General features: G+C 30.5%; 1 protein-coding gene across 3 annotated transcripts; it reads right to left on the minus strand.

Moving 5' to 3' along the window:
• Window positions 1-10,850, minus strand: LOC134705544 (uncharacterized). 3 transcript variants are annotated; one of them, XM_063564259.1, is made up of 4 exons: window positions 10,780-10,850; window positions 2,728-2,874; window positions 1,047-1,872; window positions 1-422 (listed from the first exon to the last, which is right to left on the minus strand). In XM_063564259.1, exons 2-3 carry the CDS (start codon window positions 2,841-2,843, stop codon window positions 1,050-1,052), a joined length of 939 nt encoding a protein of 312 aa, XP_063420329.1. In that variant the 5' UTR covers window positions 2,844-2,874; window positions 10,780-10,850; the 3' UTR covers window positions 1-422; window positions 1,047-1,049. The 3 variants fall into 3 exon arrangements, with proteins under 3 accessions (XP_063420329.1, XP_063420327.1, XP_063420328.1); XM_063564257.1 differs by lacking the exon at window positions 10,780-10,850 and adding an exon at window positions 9,476-9,589; XM_063564258.1 differs by lacking the exon at window positions 10,780-10,850 and adding an exon at window positions 9,438-9,589.
• Between the last annotated feature and the right edge of the window lie 960 nt (window positions 10,851-11,810).

Raw genomic sequence — 11,810 nt, forward strand, 5'->3', positions numbered from 1 at the left:
TAAGATAAAAATGTTTATTAAAAAAAGGTACAATTAAAAAGTAACAAAATTCGAATCCTAAATTGTTTCTGACGATATCGGTAACATTAACAGTTACTGCCATTTATTTGTATTTTGAATTCATTTATCAAAGTCAAAGTCCTGAAATTGTTTTTTCATAGTTTACACAGACTTGTTTGTGCGAAGTACGGATTTAATTTCCTAGTAGAAATTAATAATACAGTAAATGTAAGTTCAAAGACTTAAATCTGTTGTAAACATTATAATAAACTTCAAACATATCATTTCTTTGTCTTAATAAATAGTATACAAAATTATCTACACAAATGAACAAAAGTGTTCAATAATTGACAAGTTCTGCAACAGAATTATGCACGTTCACATTAACTTCTGACGTTTTGTACTGTTATTAAAGTTGGTCACTGAAAAGAGAGAAAAAATATCGTATAAATTATGTGTTGATTTTTTAATTTCTCCATTTTTTTAATCTATTGATTGTCAGATTACATATGAACACTGTAGCCTGGGTTTTATTACAGATTGACCTTGTAACAACTGTGAAAATATCACAAATGACGGTTGTACCAAAAAAGGCACCCTTTAAACATTGTCATTTAAATTAACAGAAATCTTTTTTACGACAGAGTGTATGATATGTGTTGAAAGCATCCCATTGAGGAAGTTTTTTTTTCAGCCATAAAGAAACACAAAAAGTCTTTACTAAAAACAAATATTGGTGAAGTTCATTCAAACAACAAGTGTCATGCGCTGTAATATCAATATCAAAAGCAGCGACTATTTGATTGTGACGTGAGGGGGGTCGGCAGGCAATTGTGGTGGGGTCAAATATGTTACATTTGTACTCTCTTTTTATAGCAAAAGATTTATTTCAAAATTTAAGGGCGATAATATCTATTTTCAAAAACTGCCAGACACCCTCCCTAGAACTAAATTGTCGTCACACCCATTGCATTCGTGTCTTGCATTGATTAAGCAATACATGATAATGGAAATTAAACCTCATTTTAAACTTTTTAAAGCATTACTGTTTAATAATCTGCTTCAACCAACATAACTGGTTGCCCCATAAATGGATTGGTTCTACGTCCTGTTGCTGACTGGTAACTGGGTGGTGGAGATCTCAGGAGGTCTAACTCTCGGTTGAACTGTCTCCATGCGGAGGGTTGTAGTGTGTGTGGCTGTGTTGACATCACAGGTTCCATTTCAATCGGTGCTGCGTCAACACTTTGAACAATCAAAGGAGATAACGGAAGAACGCTGTGACGAGGGATCATTGGTGAATTACCTATTCCGGGGGAATCCATTACATTCATTTCGAACTCAACAGGTGTGAGTCGTGAGCTTTCACTTGCACTAGGTGAAGGCTGGTGATTGGTTGTGAGCAACTGGTTATTAACAACATAAATTGCATTTCCCATCGTGATAGAGTCTGGACGTTTAGAATTTTGGACCATTGTTGATTGTCTCGAAACATTGTCTGGTGTATGCTGAGTTGCTACAGACAAAGCTTGTTGTTGACTTTGTCTAGACGTTTTGTCATTATATACAATTGCAGCTCCTACGGCTTTTTCTGTATGATTGTCTTTTGATTGTATATCTTCGCTTTCTGCTGTATTTGGAGTTACTGATTCGTTTAACTTTGTTGTTTTGTTGGCGATATTGACAAACGCAAAATTTGTGTAGGCAGACGAGGCATCTTGTTTGTCAGGAAAAGCTACTTTTTTGGACGAATACGTAAACTCGTGACGTAAAGGAGCATGACCAACTACAATTAGGTTGTCTTTCTTAAACATATCATCCATTACATCATCCACTTCTGGCATGGGCAAAGGTCTCTTTTCTTCTTTTAAACTGAAAACAAATATTTCGTTTTTAAAAAAAAATCAATACAAACAAAATATAGATAGCCATATAATTACATATATTTTTATTTTTATTTTTTATTTATTTTTTCTGTATTATTATTGTTTTATTTTTCTTCAATCTTCAATTTTCCGTCTTTTGATCCATATTTATATATATATTTACTAAATTAGATATACCATTCTTTACATGCATGCTCATACATATATTTTTGTATTATATTGCTATAAATGTTAAATGGAGAAGACTTCATAAGTCTGTTTGACTTGTGTCTTATCCAATTTGTACTTTAACAAATAAAATATGTTTAAACTAAACATATATTCCTGAAGTGCAAGTCCTTGCAGGTTGTCTATCATATTTTTTTTTATATCTCTAAGCATTACATATTTTGATGATATTACTTGATAAATTTAAAATGACAAATAATGTAAAATTTGTTAAATGTTGAAGTTAAATACGATGCATATGTATTCCTTTATAGTAGGATCATCTTATTCATTGGTTTTCGATATTCAAGTTTAAATACTAACGAAATTTCCTAAATAAGCTCAAGCACCCCTTACTAGTTTTTCCCCGTAAAGGCTATTTACCAAACAAAAGGTACGTGTTCTTTTTAGAATTGTTTTGAAAATTTCATATCAAGAGAAGCGACAAACACACATGCAATTTGCAATACATATTCACGGCTTTTACTTTTATCATATAAATCAGTTTTAAATGTGTACACTCTCAGTGTAGCTCTCATCTTGCTTACAAAATATAAAGTTTGACTGATAACTTATCCTAAGTAGATTTAAAATTTAAAAATAGAATTGTGTTTTTTTATAATTGGAAACTTACTCATCCTTCTTTGACCATCTACATTTCCAACAGATAAGAAGAGTAACGATAACAGCCACTATAACTTCAGCACATATAATAATAAGTACGTATTCCCATCTAGGTAGATCAGCCATTATTCATACTACTGTGGTTTCTGTATAATATCTATAAAAAAAATGATTAAAAAAAAAATATATATAAAAATAACAAAAAATTACGATAAAAAAATGAAAACAGTAATGATAATAAATGATAGTAAAAATTAATAATAAATAAGCACGACTGATACTTTACTGTTTAACTGTCTTTATCAAGTGAGGAGATGTGTATCGCCCTTAGCTTCAGTCTTCATTTTGTATTCTCACCCTTATCCCCGATTTCCCATTAAATCAAAATTTTCGATTTCATTTAAGAATTGAATGCTTCTTTTTGTAAATTTATTCGGGTGTAAAAGCGTTGACCGAAGTACATTTTGTATGAAGCACAGAAGCGCTTTATTCCAAAAATGTGGCCACGGTCAATATAATAATGACTTCACGGTTCAGCGAACAAGCAAGCTATCCAAGCTTTACCCACACACCCAAATGCAATTGGCTGTGAAACAGTTAAACGTTTAATTCTCCAAGAGCATAATAGAACAGTCCTTGAAAAGCCTACTTCGACTAAAGTTCCAGCTATAAATTTCTTTGAAGAATCATTTAAATTAGTAACGAAACAATGACTATTGGTCGTTGAAAGGGAACTTGGCTCGTTCAGCCGTTAAATACTTTATTCTGTTTGCTGTTTCATATTAAAACATTCATTTATTTTGGCTACCAAATTATTTATCCATTATATAGTTTTGCTTTCAAATGTTTATATTTTCTAAGAGGAGAATAATTTGATTAAATGCACAATTTATTAAACATTTCAAATTCGCAAATAATTTTGACATATTAGGACTGACACTCTTTAATATACCATTAAGAACACTAGTCGATACCAATTGAACTATTGGTTTAAGAAGTTTGAATTGTTGCTTCTTACGAAATAACACAACACTATTAATTGATGTTTCTTCATGTTTCTTGCAGTTTAACGAAACGTTATAAAACATCATTACACGGATCTAACGAGCAAGGCAGACGATATCTACTATTGTATATATTCTACATGCATTTAAAAAATTATAAAAAAACAAATTGAAAAGTATATGGTTTCCACATATAATTTAGATTGGTCTTACTTTTTTATATCCAGGTCCTTATATTGACAATTGTTACATGCAACAGTTAACCTTTTGCCTTTTCTTGAAGTTTTTGAGTTCTAAATTTTTTTACATATTATTAATTTGCCTTGAAAATCTTACTGCAATATATTTGAGAAATATTTATCAAATTTGATAAGTTCAATAAAACAAATCTAATAAAAAATCCAGCCAAAACATTTATAACAAAAATCCTGCGACTTCATGACACTCATGCAGGGTATCATTCAATTTGCAAGGCGTCATTTGGATTTGTTTAAATGCAGTTGTGCAAAAAGATACAATTTAACACGTCAAGTATTTAATGACAACAAAAAATAAATTTGTCAAAGCGACAAGAGTTTTACAAATATACACAATGTACAGAGAAAGGCCGTGAAATGTGTAGTGTATCCTAGCATTGGTGTTATTTATACTTGTCAATTTCATATTTCCGATCGCTTTACATTTTAAAGCAGTACGAGTTGAAACGGAAACGTTATTGCAGAAAAGCATGAAGCAGACGACATCCGTTTTATTTTCATGTTTGAAAAGGTTTTTTTCTTTCTTCGTTGCATTTTAAATTAGAATTTAGGAGTGTTTTTAGGGGGCGCAAGCTGGTTTCTTTTTGCAATTTAAGTCTATTTCTAGATTCTTTGTGGAGATAGGTGACAGTTCAATAAACTCAGTACGTCGAATCCCACCTCTCGGGTTTATAATGTTTGTTTCTGAACGGTGTTGATGAATTTGATGAATTCATGATTCGATCACCATTTAAATTCCTGTTGAACGAGGCAAAACAAAACATATTATTTTGACCAGAATTGTTAAAAATTAAAAATCAGAAAGCGTTTTATTTTGTCAAACATGATACATGTAATGTGTGGTTTTCATAATATCGAGTTTTAATCACTAAGAGATGTATCATTTATCTACGTAAGTAATTGGACCTCGGAGTAATCTATTAGTTCCAGATTAGACTTACTGACAAAACCTCCGGTATCCGCATACCGACCTTTGAAATTCAACGGCGTTGATATAGATGTATATATACGTTTGTTTAACAGTTTGCGCGTGTTTATGCATGAAACACTAAACAAAAGCCAGATAGTGCATCGGAATACCAAAAATGACATGCAAGTTGTGGAAGAACAATTGACAATCTATAGGCATGAAGTATAAAATGGAATCTAATGCATTTAGTATGTTGAGCCATAGTAATTGGGAAAAATTACAATTTAAACGCTTAAACTACAAATACTGTTTTTTTTTCTCTCTGATCATGTGTTACGGGCATTCTATTCTAGTAGTTTGAGGGTTGGAATGATTGGAAAACACATTATTTAGTCTGATCAGAAAGCTTCCTTTTCTTCTCATAGATTTAAAAATTATCAATTTAACGAGTAACCTCCCTTATCGATTCCTTATCACAGGCGTACACTTCAACGTATTCAATAAAACTATAGTAGTGATAATTTCGATAGAGTCTAGTTTAATCTTATGGTACGCAAATTAGAATGGTTGATGTATTATGTCGTGCTTCAAATGGATTTGGTGTGGTTTAGACTTTGCTTTTATAAATTCTTGTGTAAACTATAAATAACAATAAGGAGATGTGGTATGATTGCCAATGAGAAAACCTCCCATCAGAAAGACTATTAATTTTCGGTAATCATTCAAGGATGTAAAAATACTTATTATTCCTAAAAAAATCAAATGCCTCAGTAATGCCAGAACTTTAAAAAGGAAATGGTAATGATAGTATGTTTTTCCCCAATGTATACATGGTATATGAGAGAACAAATAAAATCACAAAGTAATGTTCCATTGGACGTACCAATGCATGGTTGAAAAAGAAAGACACGATGAGGGGAGTAAGAATGATACATGTATCATGCCGTTTTAAGTTCTATATTTTGATCAAATAATTGTTCAAACGGAATGACAATTTGTGTTGGTGTAGTAACCGTCACAACATTTTCTCAGTATTATATAACTAAAGTGTTACCTATGCTAATTAAGATGAGAATAAACTCGAATTGTAATATTTATAAACTTTTGACAGTTATTATCTCACAAGGTGTTAGACATGTTTGTTTAAGCCTAGGATGTTGTCGAAAATTCAATTATCAAACGAGAAATCGTCTTTGAAAGCTTCAAATACCCTTGACTTATGTTTGACTCTGAATTTAAATTTAAAAGACCTTTTTTTCATTTTTTTTTTAAATATCTTAATTTATATGTTTGGATATAAAGGTACTATTAAAACGATTGTGAATCAAGTAATCAGTGGAATTCTTGTTATGGATATATCTTTATTCATTTGTATCTATTAAAAGCACGCGTTGTTATAGCAACCCTAGACAACTCTGTTTAATATAACATATGTTTAAATGCGTCCGAATGGGTTTAAATTTCGGAAGGTCATAGGGCAAGTCGTGTGGAATACGTGCGAGTTTATGCAAAACGTTTTGAGTACGAACTAAGTTTGTTACAGCAATTGTGAACGACAGCAACTCACGACAAAAACAGTAAACAGTCTTTTGGATATGGACGTAGTAATTGGGACAGCAAGTAGCATAGTATAGGGTCCGTAGAAATTCCGAAAATGACCTGCTAAATATAATATGTTTGAGTAATTGAAATAAACGAAAATTGGTGTGAAATTTATTAGACAAGTGGAATAAAATTTAGTTGGTACGACTGAGTTCCTAGGGCCTGGTTTTCGAAAGTATCATAAGATATATATTAGGACATATTTTATGATCATCTTATGACTATCATATGATATGTCATAGGGTGTAATTCAAAGCTGTCTTAAGAGAGCCATAGCTATGATGCTCTTATGACTGTCATAAGTGAACAGTTGTTTCTATTATTTAGAATAATGATTAAAAAGGAATAAATATTAAAATGAAAATGAAAAGTATGAACATATTAATTATTACCATTCTTAATATTTACGAATATTTTATTTTTTTCGTTATAATGAACATGAAATTTTATACAAAAAGGAATTGAAATATGAGTGGATAACTTGTTTAAATTTAGTTTGTAATATATAATAAATCTTGAACTTCGCTTTTGTGTATTACCATACATGCATTGTTATTTAACTGTAAATACTTTTAAGATTCGGTACATCGAGTACCCGCTTAACGAAATGGCCGTGCACATCACTAATATAGTACTATTAAATATACAAGGAACGAAAAGTATATTTATTATACAAAACCATGAGTAAGAAAAGAATTTAATATTGTATGTCGCAGGCAGGAGATTCAAATTTAAATTTACGTAGTTGACTGAGAAAAATCAAATCTTTACTGATTAGCTAACTGAGAAACACAACTTATATTTTTTTTATTGCAATTAACATGAAATTATACATGAAAAGTACTTAAATCTTAGTTGACAATCACAAGACCATCATAAGTCATGTTGCGAGGGGTCTCAAGTTTACGACATAAGTTATGACAAATCGTAACTTGGGACACTTAAAAAAACATATCTTACGACTATGACATGTCCTAAGACCATCATAAGACATGTCTTAGTCATAAGATACTTTCGAAAACCAGTGATATTTAACCACCCAATTGATATCTTTGAGCTTTTTCCGATCATTGTTTAAATCCTTTATAACGTAGAATTTGGTAACTGATTTGGTCCGTATTCGAGTAACATAATAATTAATTAACGAATGAAAATAAATTGATACAAATCCATCACTTCGATTGATATATTTTCAAAAAGTTTTCATAACATTTTGAAAAGAGCAATTTTCTTGTACACAACTAATGCAAGTATCATTTGAATAAAACATTGATGTCAATATTTAGTTGAGTTCAAGTAAAACACTTTCAGATACTGTATATATCAAAACTAACTGCATATACTGAGTAATTGTAAATACTCGTCATGAAATCTGAAGGATCTGCATGTTCAATAAACAAATAATTGAAGCAAAGGTAGACAAACAGTACGGACCTGTCTACGGACGTTTGACGTTTTAGAAAGCGTTATTTTCCCAAGTTACAGTTTTTCTTGACATTTATTTTTTAAGTATGAACTCATAGTTTATATGTCTAGATTTTCCATTTTCTCGTTTCTCGTCTATTAACAACTGATTGAAATAAAGACCTGCATTCATTCAAACAGTTCAGGAGACGGATAATGTACATAATTTTGAATAAATCAGTGTGGTCCGCTTTGCTCATTGTTGAAGGCCGAACGTTCCTATTATTGTTGTGTAATTTGGTCTCTTGCGAAGATTTTTCTCATTGGCAATCATACATGGTACCACATCTTCTTTTTTTTTTTATATTTTCTGAAGCGCAATTCATTAAATTAATTCCGCATGGAAATTCTAAAAACGGATTGAGGGATGAAATGATTAGATGATTCGATCAAACCCTGGTCATTAAATTATAGAGATACATATATCAAGCAAGTGGTGTGTTTCTTCAGAGTATTATCATCGCTATACATGTACATGTACATGCAACAAGTCAAAAAGATAATGGACTTAACAGAAATATTGATAAAAAGAAATGATAAAAAATAATAACGTGTTAAAATATATTTGTTAGTTCGATCATATTTAAGTAGCCTGTAAGGGGTCTGCAAGCCAGTGAGTTGTTGTCGTGTGGTTGCCGTCAACTATGATAATTGTTGTTTGAATTGTTTATTTTGTTTTGCCAGAGACATATATACACACGTGTCTCACGTATATATGTCTCTGGTTTTGCACATTAAATCAATTCGTTAGTTTAAGAATTTGAATGGTTTCACATGTTCCATGTCTGTGGCTTTTATAATTTAATACACATTTTGGGTTTTCTCATTGTTAATGCTGTGCTATTGCCTTTAATCACGGTTTGCATCCCCGTACCAAGTGTATAACTAATAGTCTCATTCGCAATCGTATCAAACTTCTCAATTTTTACTTAGCGTATTTGAAGATCATGAATACGATACATTGATACGGAAAAGCCTCCGAATGTTAAATTTTGATAGCATGACAAGTCGATATTTTGCGATGATCAGCTGGTTTCATGATACTACATCCCCCTTTACTCGGCGTAAACAAAACAATAATCGGTGTATTGTCGTCACTTGTTTGTTTATATTTGCTTCATTATTATATTTTTTGTTAATATTTTCATTTTGAATGTTTAGTGGATTACCAGCGATACAAACAACCTCTCGATGATTTGAATATAAAACACAAAATTAAAAAAAAAAACGTGCCTTCCATTGCATACAACCAAATTAATAAAAAAGGTAATTAAAAAAATAAAGAAATAATAATTAAAAAACACATAATAATTATGAGATAAATTAGGCAAAGTCGAAGGAAATCAAGAGATGTCTTTTCATTCACAATGATATTATCCGTGTTTACAAGTAATACGCATATGTTCATGTTAAGAGATAGATTATATAGCTAAATTATTTATTTTATGTATCATACACGTTAAATATCTTACTAATTAATTACCTTATATAAGCGTAAACTTTTAAAACAATGGAACTTACTTTTCTTCTTGAATACTTTTCACCAAATTTTGTTTAAAGTGAAATTTGTTTGAGCTGGATTGTCTCCGCCCATTTATTTGACATTTACATTTCACCTGCTGTTATCAGTTCTTAGTATTTACTGATTCACAAAATACTTCAATTTATAAGTAAAAACAAACAGATTAAAATAGAAAACTTCCTAGTCACCAATCAATTAAAAGGTGTGTGAATGAATACGTTATCAGAAGCATCGGATAAAACCTACGTTCTTTCGTACTTTCAAATCTCTAAGACTTTAATTTTTGAAAAGTCAAAATACCAAAATTAAGTCATTAAACTTGCATTAAATGATTGCAATGTGTATTTTGATATAAATACGGATACAAATAACTCAAACATTTAGAGATCCAAAATGCACAACTGTGTGACTCCAAAGTTTGATAAAAATGATAAAAATAAAATATAACTTTATCGCAAAGGAATTCTCAACGTTATCCACATTTTTACAAAATCTTGCAATTTTTTCCGCTAAACTAAAAAAGCTTGCTTTATCTTTATAACTATTGTTGAAATAACGGAAAGTGCATAAGTATGAATGACGTTCACGGCTGTCCGTTTTGGTATTTTTATTGAAACACATTATAATAATGAATTTTTAATTTAAATGACAAAAATTTAATGTTTAAATTCCAATATTGATACTTTTTTTGTTGTTAAAATTTTTTATTGCTAGCCCTGGTTCGGTGCCATTGCTAGCAGACTGCAAGTTCAGTTAAGTTTTCTACTTTTGAACTAGGATGATATTAGTGTGACATTGATATTTTTAGAGTGGACGAATAAATAGTTGTAAAAAAAAAAAAAACTTTTTATTCCCCGATGTATATAATATACACTCTCATCATACCTATAAGAATGAGAGTTGGTAACAACCTCCAAAAGACTCTTCAGTACCGCTTGAAAATTGAAATTGAGCACGAATTTGAAAATTGAATGAGCGAAAACTTTAGAAAATAATTTCTTTTTAAAGTAAATTGCGAGGCGAAAAAGAAACCTTAAGACAATCAATTAAAAGCTTTTAGTTGACGAAAAACGGACAAAACCATGGATAAAAAAAGAAAATCGAATAATAATTAAAAGAAAACACTCAAAAACAGTGAACACAAAACTACAAAGACACTAAACATTGAACATCACAAACCACAATGAGAGTGGGGATAAACTCGGTTAAATTTAAAATAAAGCATGAATACTTTCAATATTTCTTAACAGAATATCTAAATATTCTGATTCATAACCATAACAATTAAATGTGTTACGCTTACCTTTAAACACAATTCCCGTAATTAATTCAGAAATTTAACCCCTCTATAATCGAAATCTGCGAACCTTCTATTTCTTTATTTAATTCGAGATTGTTTTATAAAGGAATAAAGGAATGAAATGAGCATATCATGTTAGTAATAAATTATTGCAACGTCATGCATGATGATTTTGTTGACAGCTCCCAATTCTGTCTGTAAAGTACCTTATATTGGGATCAATCATTACACAATATTGCAATGATAAACATCTAAAGAAAATAAATTTTTGTGATAGTGTTTGCCCTTTTTATAAGTATATTATATATATATATATATAAACGAGTCTAAATTGAAAACTACGTTCAAACCTATGATTGCGTTGGATAAAAACCGCAATTTTTATACGTGTGCATGTTAAACAAATTTCGTTGTAGAAGGGTCTAAAAACAGCACAAACAACATTTTCCAAAATACCAAAAAAGTGAAAAAGTATATTTCAAGTATATATATATATATATACGCTAACGTTTGTTCTTACAATTTAATTTCAGTAAGGAGTACGGTCAATTAAAACCTGAACATACTCCATTCTAGTCCCATTTTCTGAAAGTCTTTGAATCTTTACTTACTTCATAGAATCACAACCCCAAGTGGGTTTCTTAAAATAAAATGGCTTATTTCTTGACAGATCATTGAACTACAAATGACTGAAAATATATCAAATCTGCAGTTTCGGTATTTTGTACATTTCACATATTTGTCAAAAAAATCATAGAGAAGGACACATTTAAACAAAATCAAAATTATGTTGAATACTGTGTTTCAGATATAAACTTATTCCTTTTGGTTAGCGATGTTCTTCGATGGAAAACTTGACAAAAAATATGTAAAATTTGCAATTTTGTACCAATATTCCATTTACAGTAACCCCTATAGCACTGAATAATATTGTGTTTGTAGACTCTTAGATTTGATCCTGAGAGTACTAAAAAATGACGAGAAAAATCGGGCCTTCTCTATTCTGTCTACAGTCTTATCTATAGTTTGACTAA

The sequence above is a fragment of the Mytilus trossulus genome, chromosome 2 (assembly GCF_036588685.1).
Source record: "Mytilus trossulus isolate FHL-02 chromosome 2, PNRI_Mtr1.1.1.hap1, whole genome shotgun sequence".
NCBI classification, from domain to species: domain Eukaryota; kingdom Metazoa; phylum Mollusca; class Bivalvia; order Mytilida; family Mytilidae; genus Mytilus; species Mytilus trossulus.